At 45.1% G+C, this 23944-nt stretch overlaps 1 protein-coding gene across 9 annotated transcripts in view; it reads right to left on the reverse strand.

The window, feature by feature from the left end:
• Nucleotides 1–7175: 7175 nt before the first annotated feature.
• The window catches only part of LOC137527136 (actin-binding protein WASF3-like), a 197614-nt gene continuing 180845 nt past the window's right edge, over nucleotides 7176–23944 (reverse strand). For all 9 annotated transcript variants that reach the window (XM_068247574.1, XM_068247568.1, XM_068247567.1 and 6 more), the window contains 2 exons: nucleotides 15111–15487; nucleotides 7176–8926 (listed from right to left, as the gene is read on the reverse strand). In XM_068247574.1, the coding sequence (XP_068103675.1) occupies nucleotides 8769–8926; nucleotides 15111–15487 (535 nt within the window). In that variant the 3' untranslated portion in view covers nucleotides 7176–8768. The remainder of the gene's footprint in view (nucleotides 8927–15110; nucleotides 15488–23944) is intronic.

Below are 23944 nucleotides of genomic sequence, written 5' to 3' on the forward strand. Positions count from 1 at the left end.
AATGCAGTGGGAATGAGGCCTACAGGGAACATATGGAGGGTGACCAGGGACATACCAATAGACCCTGCAAGAGATGCCTCCACAGGGGGGCCCAGAAGCAACAGGGGGCCCCAAGGGTGGAAAAGTTTTAGAGACTGACAACTAAGGGCATGGAGATAAAACGTATTCTGCTCTTGTACCATTGTTATATTGACTACATGTATCCACCACACAGATAAGGAATCATACACACTTTGGAATTTGTACACTGTCCCTGCTCCCTAGGGTTCGTAAAAAAACATACTGCACAAAGTTTTAATGACTTCATGTACAACGTTACAAAAAAAGGAGTCACAGGTTGAAAAAAAGTTGTAGACTGGCCCTTATTCAGCAATCCCTCAGAAGAGATTTTTATCACACACAGGCTAGTGACCTTATGGTGTCTGATTACGGATACAGTGGAGTGGGTAAGATTGATGTCTGACTGTCGCTGCCTCATTGAGAGCTTGTTGTCTCATACTGAGTCCAAGATCCTGTAATAACAGTATCATTCTGAATGCTTTGCCAAAGTTACAGTGAATACTATATCTTACGGTCAGCATGTCATTGCTGTCCCTCCATATAGCATGTGCTCTCATGTAGTAAAATAATAAGGCTGTGTGTGTATGTGTATGTATGTACTGGTAGCTGAGCTGCGACGAGGGACTTGTTGGCTGCAAGTGGCTGGAGGAAGCCCCGGGTAAGTAGATCTGGGGGTAGCATAGATTGCCTGACATTTCCTTTAAGGGCCCGTTTCCACTCTCGCGGAAACGGCCGCGAATCCGCAGAGTTTCCCCGCAGGCAAATCGCGCGGGGAAACTCTGCCATAGAGGATAACGGCGCCGCCGGCCGAATCGCTTGCAGTAGCGATTCGGCCGGAAACCCCCACAGAATTCGCGGCGGAGGCTGCGATTCCCATAGCCGTGCATGGCACGGCTGATGGGAATCGCCTGCGATCCCGCCCACCCGCTCAGTGCCGGCGTGCGTCTACGAGACGCACGCCGCACTAGTGGAAACGAGCCCTTAGTCTAAGTGTCTTTATCTGCATGGGGAAAACACATTGGTCCTCAGTTTTCCTGTGCAGAAAGCGAGGGAGGTGGGGGGGGGGCATCCAAAGTTTCGTAGGGGGGCCCCATCCAAAGTTTCGCAGGGGGGCCCAGTGATGTCTAGTTACGCCCCTGAGGGTGGCATACTTATGTCCTTTTAAATAATGCAAACTGCCTGGTTTTCCTGCTGATCCTCTGCTTTTTTTAGCCATAGACCCTGAACAAGTTTGCAGCAGATTAAGTGTTTCTGACAAACATCTGATATGATTAGCTGCACGCTTGTTTTCAGGTGTGTGTGATTCAGATACTACTGACCAGAAAGATGAGCAGGACTGACAGGCAACTGGTATTGTTTAACCTCCCTGGCGGTAATCCCGAGCCAGGAGCTCAGTGCAGAGTATTGCACACAGTGGGAGCTTTTACTCACCTCCCGGGGGTTCCAGACGTCGGTAGTTGTTCTCTTTCCTGTCCTCGGAGGCTCTGAATCACTCTGGTGGGATTGCTGTCATTGGTCTCACCAAAGAGTTACAGCGCCACCCAGAGGACAGAGGTAAAATTGCAGCACTAGAGCCCAGGGAGGTGAGTGAGAGAAGGGGCTGGCGTTCTGGCGGCATGATTTTAGGGTCTGAAAACCTTTTAAAAAGACCCTAAAATCCGGAAATATGCATACCGCCAGAGGGGTTAAAAAGAGATAAAAATGGCAGTCTCCATATGTCTCTCACCTCGGCTTCCTTTTAAGCGAATTAAAATAAACAGGTGAAGAAAGGAAAGGAGGAAAGTCATTACAAATTCTTTAAAAACTATATAACCCCCCCCCCCCCCCTTCCCTGGAAAAAACAACAACAAAAAAACAAAGTGGTGGCTTTCATGGCTCCTTGAGGTGAGGAACACACTAGGCAGAATTGCATATGCGTTTTCCACTATGTGCTATGGAAATCGCATATGCGATTCTGCCTAGTGTGTTCCTACACTAAAGGCCACACACGATACAATAAAATGATCCGATTTTACGGCAGTTCGATAAATATGATCAGATCTCCCGAAAAAATGGAAAGCTTTTTTTCATTTAACTGAAAAATCCGATCGGATTTCCCATTTTTTTCAATTTTTATTGATCCGGAATGCTGGAAATTTTTAAGAAATTTTTCTAAAGATTGTATGGTGTGTGTTAGATTGTCAGTTTAATCTTATACACAACCTAGCAATTTTCTCAGAGTTTTCAATCATTTTTATCATAATTGGGGAAAGATTGAACATATGTGTGTGGTACATTGGTCATATTTTTGAAATGTTGCAAACAGTCAGAAAAATGTATTGCAATTCTTGAATTGAACAGATATTTAAAAAATTGTATGGTGTGTGGCCACCTTTAGGGTAGTGACACACCAGGACGTTGCGTTTAGGGGGCGTTATAGGGCACATAACATGCCCCTAACGCAACGCCTGGTGCTCTCTGGTGTGGACGTCGGAGTGAGCCGCGTTGTGCAGCTCACTCTGGCGTCCGTGATGCGTACTCTTGGAAGCATGCGGCATCACGTGGTCCCGCCCAGCCAATCGCCGCACAGAGCTGCCGCTCCAGGAAGTAAACACTGCACGTCACTGAGTGCAGTGAATATTAATTAGCCATGTGCCCGGCCACTCTCCCCTCCTCCCCAACATGACTGAGCATGTGCAAACAGTCTACCGCGGCTTAGCCGCCTAGAACGCACAGCATGCAGCACTTTGCTGCGTTACAATGTAACGCAACGTGGGCAGTGTGAACAGCCCACTTGTGTTACATTGCTGTGCGTTCGGGGAGCGTTACAGGCTGTACTAACGTGCGCCTGTAACGTCCCTGTGTGCAAGAAGCCTTAGAGTAAAGCTAGGTGTGCACAGATGCTGCCTAGGGATTTTCTATGGGAGATAAGACTGACAGATTCTGTAGTGGTGCTTGGAGGAGGTTAGTTGGTGCAGCCTATGTGGAAAAGTAAGACCCCACCCATCCACTGATTTGTTTTGAGCCCCACCTCACCTCCTGTCTTGACTGGAAGTCTTTGTAAGTACAGGAGATAATTAATTTAACTCGTTATTACTTTTCTTACACGATAGTAAGAGTTCCACTGGACACAGAACAAATAGACACCAAGTCAGTTTCTACAGGCTTATAAATTATTTAAAAATGTGAGTTACATATGGCAGTGTGTTTTAAATATCCATATGCAGGTACCAGTATACTGTGTGAAAGGCTATGGACTGTCCTGAAGGACCAGTTAGGAGAAAGCGCCTCCTGAACATGTCTCTGAAACGCTTCCTGCTTTTCTTTCTCCTCACTGTACAGCTGTAGTGCTACCACCTCAGACAGATCCATCTCTCCTCTCTGCACTGTGCTTGCTGCATGGGATGACTTGAGGGACAAGACAAGCATAATGCTTATTATATGCTATCAATTTTTTCCATGCAGTTCTATGACAGTTTTGATCAGGGCTGTGGAGTCGGAGTCGTGGAGTCGGAGTCGTGGAGTCGGGCAATTTTGGGTGCCTGAAGTCGGAGTCGGAGTCGGGAAAAAATGCACCGACTCCGACTCCGAATGAATTTGTAACTGTAATTAAAATAGAAAATATGATAAAATGTTCTATTTCTCAGATAATAGTCATTAAAAATAATGTATATATACAGTATATATACAGTAATAGCTGTGCTTAGTATACAAAAATGAAATAAACCAATCAAAATTAGTTACTTGTGCTGCTTCAATAAAGCAGTCCACGTATTTTTAAGGTCAGATATACATATCTGATTGTGACTGTATATATGATGTGTACACAGGAATCTCTTATATATGTTACGGCCAGAACCCGAAGTTTGGCCACTTCTAGTTCTGGCCGGCCACTTCGGGTTCTGGCCGGCCAATTCGCGAAGTGCCCGCTGCGCTGCGGCCAATGTTAGAAACGGATCGTTTACTCTGATATGAATGTATCTTCTGGCCGCAGCGCAGCGGCCAAACGTATTAATTTGTTGCAATTTTTAAGCCGGCGGCAATGTAACGATTCAAGCCGCCGGCTTTTTCATCTGCCTCATCTCTCTCCCTCTCTCTTCTTATGGCCAGCCGGCGGGGGGGGGGGGGGGGGGGGGACACGCGAGTCCCCCCGGGAGTCGTTCGTCGCAGCAGGGGCAGCAGAGCGGGGAGGCTGCAGACATTGCTTCTGCCAGCACCCGCTCTGCAAGAACGGCAGGCTTCCCTGCCGCGACGAACGACTCCGGAGGGACACGCGTGTCCCCGCCCGGCTGCCCATAAGAAGAGAGAGGGAGAGAGATGAGGCAGATGAAAAAGCCGGCGGCTTGAATCGTTACATTGCCGCCGGCTTAAAAATTGCAACAAATTAATACGTTTGGCCGCTGCGCTGCGGCCAGAAGATACATTCATATCAGAGTAAACGATCCGTTTCTAACATTGGCCGCAGCGCAGCGGGCACTTCGCGAATTGGCCGGCCAGAACCCGAAGTGGCCGGCCAGAACTAGAAGTGGCCAAACTTCGGGTTCTGGCCGTAACATATATACTAAATAACATCTATGCTGTAAGAATAAAGCCTGATGTGTAGCTATGTCACTAATAGAGATGGTCAACAAGATGGAAATAATTCTGCATTGATGCCGATTTATGCAAATGTATGCACTCCCTTTGCTGATGAAATAAAATAATTTGATATGTTATTAAAATTTGGTTTGGTGACTACAAATTAAAGGGTAACTGAGACGGATGAAAAGTAAAGTTTTATACATACCTGGGGCTTCCTCCAGCCCCCTTCAGGCTAATCAGTCCCTCACTGTCCTCCACCACCCGAATCTTCTGCTATGAGTCCCGGTAATTCAGTCAGTCAGCGGCTCCCACAGCCAGGAACATTCTGCACCTGCGCAATAGTGCTGCACAGGTGTAGTATGCTCCTGGCGGCGGAGTGTGTGCATGCGCACTACGACTGACTGGCTCAAGTACCTGGACTCATAGCAGAAGATCCAGGTGGTGGAGGAGGACAACGAGGGACTGATTAGCCTGAAGGGGGCTGGAGGTTACCCCAGGTATGTATAAAACTTTAATTTCATCTGTCTCAGGTTTACTTTGTTACACAGTAGTACTATACTCTACATATGCACTCCCCACAGAGCTGCAGGGAATCCACTGAAAATGCTGTGCACATTGAACACAGAGGTGTTGTCTGTTTACAATCTCCTCATTCCCCTGCAGAGTACCTGCACATCATTCTTACATGTACCCACACTTACATTGCCTAGGGCCTGATAGATGTTCTTTGTTCCGGTTTGTACCTTTTACAAGTACTCTTACCAAGGACTAGTTTTAGTCTAAAGGGAATAAATATAGTAGTCTACATATCCTTCTCACTTCAGTTGTCTTGTAAAATTCCTAAGCGTTGGCAGTTATGAGACGAATTTCATGTTACATACTTTTAATCAACAAAATTGTAATATGCAAATTAGAGGAGTCGGAGTCGTGGAGTCGGAGTCGGAGTCGGTGGAATCCTAAACTGAGGAGTCGGAGTCGGAGTCGGTGGATTTTTGGACCGACTCCACAGCCCTGGTTTTGATATTTGTGTTCAGTCTTACTTTAAAAAGCACAGTAGAGCCTGGTGACAAGTCACTAAGTCTAAGGGCTTCTGAAATGTTAAAGCCTTACTAACTGCAGCATTTAAGTGACAGTCTCTTATACTGACACAACTTTACCGTGTAGAGGTGCAAGGAGAGCTCAAAACAAAACAGAGAAATTAAACATTGATTAGTAACATTCCATGGGATTGATTCCCAAAAGCGCGATAACTGCTATCACAGCAGTTATCACGCGATCTTGCGCAAAGCATTACTCCGTGTGATAAACAAACGTTTGCGCACGATCGCGTGAAACATGCACATGATTATGCTTACCGCAGTTTAGTGAATACACCTCTATGCAAGCTACATTATGACAAAACGGAATTTATGATCTTCCCACCCCGGCCATCCATGAACCTTTCAGATGTGCATGTCACTGTTAACCACACTACCATTCGCCCTACCTCTCAAGCCCGCTGTCTGGGTGTCACCCTGGTCTCCGCACTCTCCTTCACTCCCCACATCCAAAACCTCACAAAGTCCTGCAACTTCCACCTTCGTAACATCTGTAAGATTCGCCCTTTCCTGACCTCTGCCACCACCAAACTCCTCATCCATGCCCTTATAATTTCCCGCCTTGACTACTGCAATGTCCTTCTGTCTGGTCTCCCTATGATCCGGATAGCCCCACTGCATTCCACCATGAATGCGGCAGCCAGAATTATCCACTGCTCCCATCGCTCCACCAGGGCGGCTCCCCTCCGTGAATCCCTCCACTGGCTTCCTATCCAGTCCAGAATCAGATTCAAGATACTGTGTCTGACCTACTAATCTGTCCACAAAACCTGTCCAACCTACTCAGAGGTACACACCTAGCCACTCACTCTGCTCTTCCAATGAACTTCGCCTAGCTGCCCCCCACATCACCCAGTCCCATGCACGCCTCCAGGACTTCTCTAGAGCTGCTCCAACACTATGGAACTCCCTACCTCCACCCATTAGGGCAGCCCCCTCCTTCAACATCTTCAAGAAAGCCCTCAAAACTCACCTTTTCACTCTGGCCTATTACCCCTCACAAGTAATCTAAACCCACAGCTGAACTCTGGTCCCCTACCTTTCATGTCCTTACCTCTCCCTCTAGACCAGGGGTCTCAAACTCGCAGCCCGCGGCCCATTTGCGGCCCTCGATGCAATATTTTGTGGCCCTCGCCGGCAAAAGCTTCCCTATAGTTCGCTTCAGTGCTCCCAAGTAATCCGCCGCATCCCCGCCGTTAAAAAGGGCTGCAGAGCCCCAAAATCGCCCGGGGGGCAATCCGCCGGCATTTCCTTACATCAATCGCAGCGCATCGCCACCTCTGCCCGCCCCTCTCACTCTTCCTTCACAGAGAGGGGCGGGGAGAGGCGGCGATGCGCCGCGATTGATGTCAGAAGGGGCAGAGCTGAAGCTGAAAGCTCTGCCCCTTCCAGGAAATGCCGGCAGATTGCCCCCCGGGCGATTTGGGGGCTCTGCAGCCCTCGTTTTGCGGCGGGGACATGGCGGATTACTTGTAATGGGAGCACCGAAGCGAACTATAAGGTAAAATAGGTAAAATAGGCAAAATAGTTCGCTTCAGTGTGATTTTGATTTTGAATATTAAAAATCAATGCAAGGGATGGGGGGGAGGAATTTTGTGAAATCCTTTATGCGGCCCAGCCTCATCCTGATTTTGCCTCCTGCGGCCCCCAGGTAAATTGAGTTTGAGACCCCTGCTCTAGACCCTTTGGGCAGGGTCCTCCTCCTTTTGTGTCCTACCTGATCATGCACCTCCATTACTGTGAACCCATGCTATGCATTTGAGTGAACCTAACTTTCCTAATCTCCATGCTCCCCTCCAGTGACTAACCATTACCTTGTACTCATACTGTGCTGCATGCTCTGGTCTTTCTTATATTCATGTATTGTCATTTTGCTGTATGTCACCCCTAAATATTGTCTGTAACCTAAACTAATGTCCAGCAATGCGTAATATGTTGGCGCTTTATAAGTACAATAAATAAATAAATAATTAAATAAATGCGTTATAACATGTGCATAATGCAAGCTCTTCACGTTAAAACTTGCATGTTATTTTTTATAACATGAATAATTGCTATGCAATGTGTGCACTTTGTACACGTTATCCACAAATGAATGGTAGAAAGTGTGTTAGGCTGACATGGTCTGTCACAACGTACATATGTGAACATGAACATACAATTGTATGGGCAGCGTGTTTAAATGCAGCAATGCAGCAGGATGAAATGCAGCTGGACACAATGCAAATAAAATTCACTTCAATTCTAGCAATGGCGCATGATTTCAGATTCAGTAAAGATTGTTTTAAGTGATCTTTTCAAGCACATTTAAAGCAAGGGAAAAGGTATCAACATTATAAATAATAATCTGAGGAATAAGTCTCCTTAATGTAGGGTTTTTAACATTTGTACAGGCACTGCAGGTGTAATTTTAAGAAATGGATGTCTATCTATTTTTTTCTGAGGTTCTGTCTTCTTTGAAGCCATATTTCATTTAGGTCCATGACACATTTTCCTGTCATTTTACCTATCATATCACCCAAGGGGATGACCTGAGCATATGAGTTTCAGCTCATAAATTTATATTGTTTAGAGCCTAGTGTCAGAACACTCTGAGAATCAGTATTCTTAGACAATATCCTGTACAAAGCACCTGTGGCTAGTGCAAGGGCTAGTGTGCCAATCTCTCCAATGGAGTAAATTCAGCAGTGTACTGTCATACATATCACACAAGTAAAACAATAAATAAATGAACAAATAAATACATAATTAAGAAAAAGTAAAATGTGCAGCTCAAGTGTTCCTGCCTGAGTGCAAATGTATAGTTGTGCATATCATAATTTAGTACTATGGCTCACAAATAAAAAGACCACGTTACTTGACTATATTCATACCAAATGTGAAAAATGTCACCCATTAGATAATGAAGATTAGTAGTATAAATATCCACAAACATAGACAGAGCTAAGTGAAGTAGTGGTCGACCAGAGACTTTATACCATGTCCATTGCAGGGCTCGAGTTACATCCGGCTCTGACAATGCCGGGAGGAGTAAACAGAGATTGGCGATCATTAGTCAGACCATTCATTCTCTTCCAGTTCAGAGTCATCATCTGACTCACTGTATTCCACAGCAATTCTGCGAGACAAGATTGTGGCCACATCATTTCCCACAGGCTCTTTTTTTGCCTCTTGTTCTCTTTGTTCTTGGACTTTTCGCAGCTGAATACCTGGTGAGAAATTTAAGGCATCATGCTTTTTCCAAAACACACATTATTAAAACATATATATATATATATATATATATATATATATATATATATATATATATATATATACTTCTCAAGGGCATAGCTAGAAATCATGGGTTCCCATGGCAAAATTTTGCCCCAGTATAGGTAGCCACAGTATAAAAAGCCAGAGGGGCCCCCAGTAAGGGTAGCCAGATTAGCCTCCCTCCCAAAGTGTAAGGAGTTAGATTACCCTCCCTCCGAAGTATAGGTAGCCTAGCCCCCCCCACCGAAGTATAGGTAGCCCCCACATGCACAGTAAGTAAGCAGAATGCTGGACGGAAGTTACATTCCTCTCCGGGCTCCAGCGATGATATGATGATATTCCTTTCTCCTAGCAATAGAGTCTCTATGATTACAGTGCCCTCTCTTGTGGTTAACATGACAAGAGAGGGCACAGTAATCATAGAGACTCTTACGGCTAGGAGGAATACGAATCATCAGTGGAACCTGGAGAGCTATGTAACTTCCATCCAATGCTCCGTTCACTTACTCTGCAAATCAGGGAGCCCGCCGCGGGTCTCCATAAGGCCCGCAGCAGACCCCCTTAATGGTAGCCAAGACCATGGGTTCATGAGTCTATCAGTGCCTATGTCCCCTGTCAGTCCTTCACTACTGGCCTGCATTTTTTCAGTTTTGGTTTAAATTAATACTGAACAGAAACTTTAAACAGAGCAACTAGCAGTAGACAAAGACAAGACACATTTACATTGTGCTTTTCTCCTGGTGGACTCAAAGCACCAGAGCTGCAGCCACCAGTATGCGCTCTATAGGCAATAGCAGTGTTAGGGAGTCTTGTCCAAGGTCTCCTACTGAATAAGGTGTTGACTTACTGAACAGGAAGAGCCAAGATTTGAACCCTGGTCTCCTGTGTCAGAAGGAGTGCCCTTAACCAGAACACTATCCAGCCACAGCAGTACATGCAAAGAGGGACCTGTAAAAAAGGTGCTGGAAATAGCGGCTAGTAGAACACTGGTAGAATTACTGATATTCTACTAGTTAGTTCTGATAGTAAAATATTTGTACTCATTACAGATATTTTTCAATAGCCTTACCATAACCGTAAAACTCCCCTGGTGGTACCTAACTCTAAGGATGCCCCTCCCTTCCCCAGCCCTGTCTGACCCTAAAATCACCTGGTGCCTAACCTTAATCTCCCCCATGCTTAGGACCCCACACCAGCGCCCAACCCTACAGACCCCCCCCCCCCCTCAACCTAACTCTATCTGCCAATATTTAGCCTCCATAAGCAGCAACATTGATAGCTGCGGAGAAAAAAAATGATTTTTACTTACCTGGGGATTTTTTCAGTAGTGTGTCATGTCCCTCGGTGTCCACTGTTAGGTCTGAAACCTCTATGACTGGAGCTCCAGTCGTGCCTACTGCGCTTGCACAGCCCAGTTTGCGCATGCTCATACTCGTGCTCCCAATGCTGGGAGCATTCTGTGCATTCACAGTTAATTCTTTTGAAAATTGTGCATGTGCAGAATGGTCCCTGCAACCGGAGCACAATCGTGGGTGCGCACGAACCGGACTGCCCATGCACAGTCATTTCGGAGCTGACGGCTGGAAAACCCAGAGGATGCTGAAAGCCCCAGGTAAGTCAAATTCATTTTTTTTGCTAGTTCATATGTGCTTTAATGAACATAATGAACTCTCCTACCATTCACGCATACTTGCAAAAGCAGACACCATGCTGGGCTGCACAGGGCAGAGGAAAATGCACTCTCTGTATCCCTCTCTCCTCCTTTGTTGCTCGGTCCGGTTAGAGTATAAACGGAGGGGGGGGGGGGGGTGTTTAGAACTAGGGCCAGTGCCACAGCCAGGTCTGGAGGAGGTGGAGCCAGAGTCTCGATGGGGCAGAGCCACAGCCAGGGCATGGGTTAGAGGGGTCCAGCGGAACCATTTACTGTTCAAAGGAAAGGGAACATGGGACAACAGGGAGGTGCATGAGGGAGCAGCTTTTGGTGGGTGGGGAAATTAAAAAGACAATGCGCTTACTTGTTGGTGTTGTCGTTGTGTAGAGATCTGGTGTGCTGGCTCACTAGTGGGACAATTGTACACAAACTAGATTCTGGATAAGATCTCAAAGGATGAGCATCTTGGCCAAGGTTTTATTTTACATTGTTGCCTAGTATGTTCTATAGTCTATCCATCTGAATGGTAAGACTGTCTTATCTTATTTGTAATGTTAAACCAAACCAATGATTAATGATGGCTCTGCTGTAACCTGATGTCAGCCATAGAACAGTATTAGACATATGCTGTCTGGAGCAGGAACAGAGCTACCAGATGAATGCTCTCTTGAGAGAACTCAGCTTCTGATTTGTTTCTGCTTTGATGAATAAGTGTAATTATTAATATATCAGTTTAGCTCAAAATTGCTTCCTGATTAATGATGCACCTATAATCTTTTACTGATGTTGCTTCCCTGAAGAGATCACAGTATTCCTGGCATTTCTCTGTGGCAGCCTATATATTTTGTTCACCATACACAAACTCTATATATCTGAACTCTGCCAGCTATCCAGTGCTGTGGTAAAACAGAGTAAGATCAGATCTGATCTACTAATCATTTAGTAATTTTAGTAATATTAGAGTTGGCGAATAGTATAGACAGTATACAAACTGTTCCTCAGCTTAAAGTGACACTGAAGCAAAAAAAAGTATGAAATAATGAATTTTATGTATAGTACTGATAATTAATCGAACAATAGTAGCAAAAAAAAGAGTCTCATATTTTTTATTTTCCATTATATACCTTTTTTTATAATATTGCATCATTCTCTAAGGGCTGGTGCACACCAGAGCCGTTCTGGAGCATTTTTTTAAATGCTTGTGGGGGAAAACCGCTTGGCTAATGAAAGGGAATGGGATGGTGCACACCAGAGCGGCTCGTTTTTTCCACAAACGCAAACTCAGGGGCTGCAGCATTTTTTAGATTTCTGCAGCATTTCCGGATCGATTAATGCAACCAATTTCGGACTGAAATTGATCGCATTGTCAATTGGGCATGCACTTGGCACCGATCTTCATCCGATTTTGATTATAGTAATTGATTCAGAAGATCGATCAGCTGCCAAGTAGAGATGTGGCGAACTGTTTGCCCGGCGAACATCTCTGGGGGTTTTACTACTTCCGGGTCGCTCTGACCCGGAGTAGTACGCCTGCGCTGCCTGGCGGAGCGCATCCTAGATCGCGCTCCTGTTGCCGGGTACTCTCTGCGCATGAGCGTGACGTTCATGACGTCACGCACATGTGCAGAAAGTGCCCGGCAACAGGAGCGCGATCTAGGACGCGCTCCGCCGGGCAGCGCAGACGTACTACTCCGGGTCAGAGCGACCCGGAAGTAGTAAAACCCCCAGGGATTCAGAGATGTTCGCCGCCGAACAGTTCGGGAACCGTTTGCCACATCTCTACTGCCAAGTTGCGTGATATATGGCCACCTTAACTCTCTAACTACCGGTTAATGTGTATTTTGTGAATACTGAAAATCCTGGGGCGGGGGGGAGACGACTGTCACTCCTAACACTAACCCTTTTACTACCGCTTAAGGTTGCCACTAACGATCCAATTTCTAGCGAAAAATCATTAGACGTGCTCGATCGTGTGCGCGGCAGAAATGGGGAGCGGTATCAGGACGAGCGATGAAACCCCTGACACTGTCCCCCCAATGTGTAATGTGCCCAGTGCACTATACATTACCAGTCAGTGGCCACCGCTTGTCCTCCGCCAGTCCCAGGCACAGTCCTTGCTTCATACACGTGCCCCACATGGCTGCCAGAATAACGCGGCATGTGTGTACGAAGGCATTCACGTGGGGCACGTGTATGAAGCGATGAGTGCGCCCGGGACCAGCGGTGGACAAGCAGCAGACAGGTAATGTAGATAGCACTGAACATTGGGTACCTAGGGCGTTTTATTACACATTGGGGGATGGCGAGGTGGCGGATATGGTGCACAAGGCCGACTCTAGACCAATTTCAGCGTGAAATTGATCGGGAATTGGCCTGCGGTGTATGGGCAGCCGACATCTCTCTCTAATCAGAATCGATATCTAATCAGAATCGATTAGAGAGAGCTTTGTCTCTTGGTCGAATCTGCCCATCATCACTAGATTTATGAGAACCTTTAGTGCTAGGAGTGGCAGGCAGCGCCCCCTCCTCCCCAGTATTTTCAGTAGTCACAAAAAACACACACACAAACCTACCCTCTCCTCCCATTCTCTATTTTCTTTTTTGGGACTCTGCAGGTGCAGCCAGGGTTCCCCTGCAATGTCCCAGCACTGCCCTGTCCACAGTACCCCGGCAACCTCCAATCAGAAACTTCCTGTTCGGGGGTGGAATTTGATCGCCACAGCAGCCTGGAATGGACCTACAGGCAAGAGGATCAGGGGAGGAGCAGAAGCCCTCGCCCAATGCCCTGCCTGGACTCTGGCCAAAAAGTTGAGCGACAGCCAGACTCTGGCTGGCAGAGTGCCAAGCCTGGCAAGTATGTGCTGCATTGGGCAGGGCAGGACTTACCCGTGGATCGAGAAGTGGGGCTTAACAGGAGATAGGACAGCTGCGGCGACGATTCAAGTACTGGCTGGTGAGCTCAAATGCGGTGTCCAGCCCCTGTAATTACGAGTGCTGCTCCACCGGCCCAGCATATGTGAGTAGGTGGCGGCCTGGGGGGAAAATGCCCCCCATCTCCCCGGGCCAGTCCGCACCTGCTTTGAATGCCTTAACTCACTAACATCCATGAGTCTGCCTTTCATGCTCTCTAATGGCTGGGAGCATCCTGCGTATGCTCAGTTCATTAAGACTGTGAGTGCGCTTGCACAGAACGTTCCCACCTATGGGAGCAAGATGGAGGAGACACGCGGCCTGGAACAGTTCATATGCATGGTCCCACAAGCAAGCTGGATTGTGCACACTTCACAGGAGCACAATGGATTGGACAAGAAGGGTATTGAGGGAGCTGATGGAGTACAGGGGGCTGGAAGGTGGCTCAGGTAAGTAAAAATCCATCTCACATTTACTTTAATCACTAACTAAGGAATCTCTTGGATGACTCTCCTGGCTCATCACATTAACGGGTAGCCCATGTGTGGTACTGTTCGCTGGGCCCCAGATTCACTCGGGCCCTTTACAAGAGTCTCCCCTGTGATGCCCTGAAGGCAACCCTGTATACAATATACAGACAGCTGAGAAGAAGTAGTATTTTACACTTGGTAGTGCCTAGCAATCGCTCTACAAAGGTCCTGACATGTCGCACTGCGTGGTAGCGCTGCGGTGTGATTAAATCAGTGAGGTAGACATGCAAGTCATGTGCCAAGACCTGCCACACCACACCATAGGGCTATCACTGCACCTGCTAGCCTTGAAACAAATTCCCACCCAGAATATATATAGCCACCACGAACTAAACTACACTTCACTAACTAACTGTTGACACCACCAACTACACTACACTTTGCTAACTGACCCCTGCTGTCACCACCAACTACACTACACTTCACTAACTAACCCCTGTTGCAACCACCTACTACAGTACACTTCACTAACTCCAGCAGCCAACCCAAACTACGGTACACTGCTTAACTAACTCCTGCTGCATCTCACCTGATCCTGCCGCAGCACTCCTCTCCATCCTGCGGTAATCTAAGGGCGCTCCGTCATCCACGATCAAGCTCTTCTGAGCTTGATGGTGGATCATATGTGACCCCGGGACATGCGCCGCAGGTCACACAGTAAGGGTCACTGTAACCAGGAAGAGGATGCTGTAACCATGGAGGACGGCGGCGGCAGCACGTGTACATCGCAAGGCTGCAGTCTGCATACGGAGACTGCAGCGAGTCTCCGTATGAAAAATCCGATGTATCCAGAAGGTTTTTATGCAAGTGTTTGAAGTAAATACCGAGTTTTTGAAATTATTGGTTACTGTAAAAATGGGTTAACACAATCTGTGCTTGTGAAAAACATTGCTAGAAGTAACCAAGCAACAATGCATTTGAAGTATTTCCAGAATAAACCATACCATGAATAGATTTATAGCTGTCACATTGCTCATCTTTTCTATAATAAGCTGCTGCACAACTATAAATTATTATGCTTTTAGTGAACAAGCTATTCCTTCTTACCTCTGCGGATTGCTGCCAGAAGGTCACTCCTAGCATCACTCATAGGGATGAGTGGGATCTGAGGTTTTCTTGGTTCCACAGTGACAGTGGGAGGGGAAGCAGAGTAAGCAGGGGAAGCGCTGACAGTAGGAGGCCCTGGTGGAGGTGGTGGGGGAGCTACTGGTGGGCCCAAAAAGACAGTTAGGGAAGGAGAGGCAGAATATGGACAGGGTGGTGCTGGGGGAGGGGGAGGGTTGAAGGAAGCAACTATATTGGGAGCTACAGGAGTAGGGGCAGAAATTGGGCTGTCAAAAGCTGTTTGTGCAGATGGGATAACAGGAGGCGGAGGTGGGGGCGCAGGAGGCACAAAATATTCAGTCGCTGGTGCCTGTTGACCACTGCAATGAAGAAAATTTGAATAAGCACAATCAACCAGATCAGTCATTCTGTTTCAACCACACCAATTATTTAAAACAACATGAGTTAGGTTACTGAATTAAGAAAGCAGAACTGTGTGGATACATAAGGCAAAAGATCTGAAGTTATTATTTACCTAACAGCACCAGTGCTTGGCTGTAACGGTGGTCATACATCTAGCAATGTAGGGGCAGATCGACCAAGAGACAGATCTCCCTCTGATCAAATCTGAACGGAGAGGGATCTGTTAGCTGTCCATAAAGTGCAGGCCGATTCCCAATTGATTCTGAGCACAAAATATCTTGGGAAACGCCCTCATGACACCGACTCCATCGCCTGGCTGATCGCCCCCAAATGTAAATGTACCTCCCCCATGCATTGTAATCTCACCTACTCCAGTTGCCGCGACTGTCCAGCTTCTTCTGGTCTCGTATACTGTTTCCATTGAACGCCGCCGTCACACGCAGCTACCATGTGGTGGTGCGTATAACACGTGGCACGTGTGATGTCACACACACAGGTATGGCAGCGCTTGGGGAAGCAGTGGAGAAGACCAGGAGTCACCACAGCTAGAGCAGGTGAGATTTCCGATATACATGCAAGGAGGCAAGAAGGAGGCACATTTACATTTGGGGGTCCGCCACACTCATTGGTCATCACGATATCATAAGTCGTTACCACTGCGAATCTGATCGACCACATCAGTCTGGGATTTTCCAGCATGCTCAATCAATAAATTCAATCCATTGTGGTCCAAAATCGAAACGTCAACTGGGCATGCTTGTTGCGGCACCGATTTAGATTCAATTCGATAAAATTATTTAATCGTCTGGTCAATCGGGCAGCAAATCTAAGATGTATGGCCATCTTAAAAGTTCCATATAATTACTGATTTTTCCCATCAATTCCTAGCAAATTCGATCACTCTCATGTCATACAGTTCCTACAAGGGTTATCCAGAAAGTAACATCTGTCTGCTTTTATCTGCCAGTGTAACCTTCATCTGTCAGGTTAACCTCTTCTCGCTCTAGTTCACTTGTCATATAACTGCAGAATGCCAGTAACTGTTAGTTCAGCAGCATTAACTTGAACCATCCCATCCCCAATCCCTCCAAATCATAGGCGAGGAGTGGGATGCTACTAAAACATTGAAAACCTTGTAAAAAGATATGATAAATGCCTAAATAAAAGAAGTGATTATATGGAGAAATAATCAGAAGATCCAATGTGTAATAAATAAAATGTTTCTTTAATTGATTAAATGAAAATGGATGTTAATTTCTGGATGACCCTTGTAATTTTGATAGTTTTCTGCGAAAACTGATTGAAATTATTGATATGACCAGACGGTAGATCTCGATTGAACGGGACGGGACAGGAACGATTGTAGATCAATGACCCATAGCATTACACTACATAATGTGGGAGGAAGCCCCAGGTACGTTTAAATACTTTGATGCTATTCATCCCAGGTACACTTTAAAGGACATCCGAGGTGCAAATAATCTGATGAGAAAAACAATTGTATCTGTCCTCCTTCTCCTAAAAAGGAAATTGTTTAGAAATCCCACAGATTTATTTTATATTTAAATCTAGTTTTTAAAGTTTTTACTGGTTCATTGTTTCTGCTCAATGGCAACTTCATTGAAGTATTCTAGAGCTCAAATCTATGAATTATAGACCCTTTTTATCTCTTTTCTGCTCTCAGAGGCCATTTACTGACAGGAAAGTGTTTTATGGCTGTAATTACTTATCAGTGAGAGTTATGCTATAGTCTGACCCAGTTCGATCCGGGCCCGACCCGGACAGAAACTGTCACTTGCATACCTAATGTTTAACTCTTTCAGGCAGAGAAGAAAAAAAAAGAAACCCAGCCTAGTTATTTGTGTGCTTGGCATTGTATATACACATGTCTATCTCATCATGTCACATGTCAGTTCGCTTGTTCTTTAAGGCCAGTTTTGAAGGGGACCAATTAGCTTATCAGAATGTTTTTGGTATGATAGAGGAAGACCCACATATGCACTGCGAAAACATACAAACTCCATGTAGATAGTGTCCTGGGCAAAGATTTAAATCCAGCTGCAAGGTGAAAGTGCTTTCTAATACACCACTTTGCTGCCTCGTGTATTTCCTCCAGGGTGTCACTCAGGCGCCAACCCTCAGGTACTGCTGATACCACAACAGAGTGTTTGGCTGGCTCGAATGAAACCCTTTTCATTCTTTCTAACACAGAGGCTTGCTGTATTTATTACCTGCTAGTCTACTTTAGTAATGAAATTCTAAGTAGGGGTGATCATGAATATTTATAAATTCCCACTGCAGTGAAGTTCCTCCATTGATCTGCTGCTGGCAGAATTCCTGCTGTCTTGGCCCATCACAGTTTTATCTAGGCCACTCTGACTTCAGTTAGGAATTCCAGTGACAAACTGACATGCAGAGGCAGCACAGAGCGTAAAAAGCAGGAGGTAGGAGAGCGATCTCACCCGCATCATCACGTCATAGCTAAGGTATGGAGCTCATTATACCGCTACACACACTTGTTCTCTAAACTAAATATACATGATGTACATGACAAACTAGGTATTATCTGCTGTCAGTAAAAGGATTCACTTCTACTATGTATTCACTACTGTTTCTCTCGCTCTAAGAATGGCTTCAATAAAGAAAGAAATCTGAATTAGTTCTAAATGATGTTATTATATGTAATTCATAATGGGAAGGAATTTATAACACAGACTATTTTGCTGTTCAAACGATTCAGTTTAGGATAATTGCAGCTACAAAATCACCAGAGTGACATCTTCCAGATGGTCTTTAGCAGTGCCTGTAACTGACCACAGGCAGCTGTGTTTTGGTCAGAAGCTGCTGTCCCATGTGATGCCACACAGTAATTGTGCGCTCTCTATGGTCCTGAACACTTCAGTAGAAATGACAGTGGATATGAATACGGAGCTAATGAATCACGAATCTACATGCATGTGTGGATGTAGTTTATTCTTGGCATTAACCAAGCAAGATATAGAAAACTACCAGGGATGTAAGAATTGCCATAGCAGACACAGGGACAGAGACACAGAACTAAGTATGATTACCAGCTTGCACTTCCTGGGTCTTCTCCTGGCCTGTGTCATGAGAAGCAGTAGGACCTGACAATGGATGCACAGAAAAGCAGGAAGGACATAAAGTGGAGAAGATAACCCATTATGTGCTACTCAGCTTCATGGGCAGCCTGTGCAATTATATTTTTTAGTGGCCATGATACCTGCACTTGTTATATGGCGACTACAATAGCCGCAGGTCTTATATGGGGTTCAGGATAGTTGCGCTTGATAAATGGAGGGCCTGAAGTGTGACTTGTTATAAGGGGAGTAAGGACACAACAAGCGTGTGTGTGTGTGCATGTGAGTGTGTGTGCGTGTGCACGTGTGTGCGTGCGTGTGAGTGTGTGTGCGTGTGTGTGCAAGTGTGTGTGTGTGTGCGTGTGTGTGTATGTGTGTGTGCGTGTGTGTATGTGTGTGTGCGTGCGTGTGAGTGTGTGTGTGTGCGTGTGTGTGTGCGTGCGTGTGTGTGCGCGTGCATGTGAGTGTGTGTGCGTGCGAGTGTGTGCGTGTGTGTGTGCGTGCGAGTGTGTGTGTGTGTGCGTGTGAGTGTGTGTGCGTGCGTGTGTGTGCGTGCGTGTGTGTGTGCGCGTGCATGTGAGTGTGTGTGTGTGTGCGTGCGAGTGTGTGTGTGTGTGCGCGTGTGTGTGTGCGTGCGAGTGTGTGTGTGTGTGTGTGCGTGTGTGTGTGCGTGCGAGTGTGTGTGTGTGTGCGCGTGTGTGTGTGCGTGCGAGTGTGTGTGTGTGTGTGTGCGTGTGTGTGTGCGTGCGAGTGTGTGTGTGTGTGTGTGTGTTTGTACATGTTCTTCTTCCGAATAAAGTGAACCTAGCAGTAGTGTAATTCTAAAGAATGTTCAGTGTAAAAAACTCTACAAAATGGCAAGTCTAAGCACAGCAACAAGAAACGGGGGGAGTTGACTGATCCAGCAAGGTCTCTCACAGGCAGGACGACAGAAGTTTCCAAATGCGTTATCCAAGCTCCAGCAAAATGAACATTAAAAAAAGTTCTGTACCACCACTATGCCTGTGCAAGCTTACAGTAGAGTATTTGAGATGGGATAAAAAAAAAGATGGTAACCTCCAGTTATGGAGGGAACCAATTCGCTTATCAGAAAGTTTTTGGAATGTGAGAGGAAAATGATCACAAGCTCAATGCCCATGCAGATAGTGTCCTGACCAAGGGTCACACACAGCTGCATGGTGAGAGTGCAGTCCTCTACACCACCATGCTGCCTTATGTACTTCCTATAGGGTTTCCTTTAAGTACACCAAAAACAAATTAAGTAGTGTAATACATAGTTGCCCAGATATAGAAATAAAGCTTATGATAATTGGTTAATTGGAATTAATTCATATCATTTATTGATGGGATGTATCACCAAAACTAAAATCAATTTCAACTAATTTTATTAAAACAATGGCAATTTCAGAGCCATATTTACCACATGTTTTGCCATATAAGACTATCCATATAAGAAGCACCTAGGTTTAGAGAGCAAAGACCAGGGGAAAAAAAATATACTAAACCTGGTGCGTCCATGTTTCGGGAGCATGTTCTCCCCCAATTATTGTGTACTCCTATGTCCCCTATGTGTCCCCATGGTCCTCCTTTGCTTCCCCTGTGTTTAATCTTCTGTCCCCATGTCGTCCTTTGCTCCCCCGTGTGCCCCCTTCTGTCCTGTGTCCTCATTTGCTCCCCATGTGTCCCCTTCTGTTTCACTGTGTCCTCCTTTGCTCCTCCTGTGTGTCCCCTTCTGTCCCCCTTTGCTTCTCCTGTGTCCTCTTTTACCCCTCTGTGTCCCCTTCTGTCTCCATGTGTGTCCTCCTTTGTCCCCTTCTGTCCCCGTGTTGTCCTTCGGTCCCACTGTGTCCTTCTTTGTCCCTTTCTGTCATAAATTCATGTCATTTGCACAAAAGATAATGCAAAATAAAATACCTAACTAATGCAGTGTATTAAATTACATATCCAAATTACTTGTCCAGTTAATATGTGCAAAATAAACAATGCAAATGTAAAGCTGGGGGGGGGGGGGGATATACTTTCTGAGTCAGCGTGTGTGCTCAAGACTATGTAGCTGGGTAATGTAAGAGGCTACACAGATGGACACAGGAGTAATGAACAAGGAAGCAAGATTGTCCAGAGCAACTGCGGCTCTGGGCCGCCTATCACGCTAGATGCTATGTGATACAATACGCAACAGACGTAGTCGGTGACAGGCTTGGGTCATACACGATAGATCGGATGGCAGTGGTACAGTGGACTAGACAGAATCAGGGTCGGTTACAGGCTAAGGTCATACACGTTAAATGAGAAAAATAACAAACGGCTCAACTAACGGATAAATATATATTTGCAGATCTGCATATATATTTATCAAGAAACTATCTAAAGCACAAGTAATAACATTTAACAAGACAAACAACAGACAGACGGACGGAATGCTTTGCCAATCTAGTCGCTGCCCCAGCGACGGCAACATTCACACTGACATAGACTAAACGAACAGGGAGGAGCGTAACTAATGGCAACCTCAGGAACAAGGCAAGAAGGAATACTACCAGTCACCAACGTGGTGATGGCAGAATCCAAGCTATCAGTATCAGAAGGGCTTTACTGTATCCCCGCGGATACAGCAAACGTCCAAACAAGAAACAGGATTAAACAATGCAATATACAATTCGCATGAATGACCAAGCAACAACTCAGGGAGCTGAACGCTATGTCGGGCAGGGTCTGAAATGGGAGGCAGACTTTTATGCAGGCATGCAAATTCCACACAGCTGAATGGTAATGATGCAATCCTGAGCCAGCTTGATTACAAGCTGCTAGCTAAAAGACTCTCATAACAAATACATGCAATATTATGCAACAACATGCATGTAGGAAATCCAGGGCTATCTGGCTGCAGTTCAACTGCAGCAAGCAAAAGGAGGAGTCATGACAGCATCCTGAGCTGCTCTGAACTGCAGAGTGATTGCAAATGACAATGAGACTCATTGCGAATGCGCAACCGAATGCAAGCAGATGTCAGAACTGCCTGGTTGCAGCTCCACTGCAAGCGACAGAACATGCTACAGGAGAGATCCTGACAGCAAACTTCAAGTTGATAAATCACTTAATGTCACCTAATAGCACCTAATGTACACCTGTCTGATTGCTGGCCATGACCAAGAATAATGCTAGTGCCAAAGGTGTAAAAGTTTAAAAGGATTTCAAATTGAATAAAATTAAATAATGTAGAAGACCAAGGACATGCAATTTGTTATGTATTTTAATACACTACATTATTGATGTACTGTATTTATTGCTCTATGCAATATTTATTGTGCACATTATGTATATATACTGTATATATATCAATTTATGAACCACAACTATATATATATATATATATATATATATATACACATATATGTACAGTCTATCTTTTGTATAAGGGGAGGCTGTCTGATAAAAGGTGTACAACACTCACCAACTGGGAAAAGCTTACTGTTGTCTCAGATATCAACCAAGCCCATCTATATTGGACAGTAATCTCATGTTGTATGGCACTCCCTATGAAACAATTTCCTTTGTGAAATAGCCCAATCGGTCAGACACCATCTCGCTAATATATTTCAAAGAATGTACCACCATGTTGTTCATCCCTTTTGCAGTTTGAGTTGTGCATTACAAAGTTTGAGTTATAATTGTATGAGGTCTCTGTAAGACTGAAGTCTACTATTTTGTTCACTTATAGACCGTAAGTAAACAACAAGACTACTCTACTCTTGTGTTGGTCAGATATGTTCATTTATATATATATACTGTATTTATACTATATATGGCTCTGAGATTGCCATTATTTTGTACATGAATGAATATTACCAATTAGCATTATCTTGATTTCTATATTCTGGTACAGCTATTTATTACACTTCTTTTCTTTCTACTGTGTGCTATCCAAGCTCTTCTGCTGATGCACAAAGAAAGAAGCTAGGATGCAGGCTGAAAGCATAGTTGCTGGTTTCAGAAACATGTTGCAGCAGATGAAGGACATTAGAACTTCCCTTCAAATTCAGAAGATGTCCAGTGGTACTGTCAGCTCAAACCAGGCAGTATCAGTGGAACCCTGGTACAAACATCTGCAGCCAGGAGAAGTCTGGTAGGATGTGATCTACATCATGGAAGAGCGGCTGCCAAAAAACACATTACTAATGTGGAAACAAGGACAAACAGCTTTCCCATGCAGAAAATACATGAACTGGTATGCAGAAACATGTCAGGAGGTGCTCTGAACTGATCAGCCCAAATGTAAATCGTTTACTGTAACAGAAGGCAGTTTGCTTTCCAAAGCCCTGAAGAGTGGTACAAAAAGTGTCTGCAGGTTACAGTGAAACATGGTGACGGATCCTTGCAGGTTTGTGGATGCATTTCTGCAGATGGCAGTTGGGTGTCTTTTGTGAATAAATGGTCTCCTCAAATATGATAAGAAGAGGCAGAATGCTGACCATCATCCACTGAGAGGCATGTTACTGGTTCTAAAGTTATTCTGCAGCAGAACACTGAGCCCAAACATATAGCTAAAGTAGGAAAGAACTATATTCAGCCAAAATCATAGTTATGGAAAATATGGTATGACCCCAACAGAGCCAAGATCTTAATGTTATTAGTCTGTTTACATAATGAGTCAGAAGCAACTGAGAGAGACAACCCCTAGAGCTGTGATTAGTTCTCTGGAATATATGGAATAGCCTACCTGCTGAGCTCCTTAAAATTCTCTGCAGTCCCCCCCCCCCCCTCCCTCCTCTCTCTTTTCCTTTCCGCTCCTCTTCCCCGTCCTTTACCTCCCCTTCCCTTCCTTCCCCTCCCACTCCCTTTGCCCCCCTCCCCTCAACAAGTGGGGCTATAGTTTTTACTTTTATGAGAAGATATACCTGTCCTGTACACTCTTATAGATGTTCTTTATATCTTCCTGTACAATGGCTGTTTATATACTACTGCTTTTGACTTTGACATTGATTTTTTTTTTTTTAAATCTGTGTGCAGAAGCACCTAGGAGAATTTAGGCTGTTGTAAAGGCAAAGGGTGGTCAAACCTTGTATTATTATTCAATTAAATGTTTTGGGCGTATACCCTTTTACGTTGATCACTGGTTATTGAAAGATATTTATCAAAGTATTTATATTTTTTTAAAACTTGGTCTATGAGGGTTCTTTCTGTGCACTGTGTAGAGTATGATTAGACAACAAGGGAGTCTTTAAAAAAGACAAAAAACAAAAACATATGTTTTTCTTTGCAAAAAGCCAAATGAGACATGACTTAGATTATGATTAAGCATGCAGCAGATCCCCAGAT

The sequence above is a fragment of the Hyperolius riggenbachi genome, chromosome 8, assembly GCF_040937935.1.
Source record: "Hyperolius riggenbachi isolate aHypRig1 chromosome 8, aHypRig1.pri, whole genome shotgun sequence".
Taxonomy (NCBI): domain Eukaryota; kingdom Metazoa; phylum Chordata; class Amphibia; order Anura; family Hyperoliidae; genus Hyperolius; species Hyperolius riggenbachi.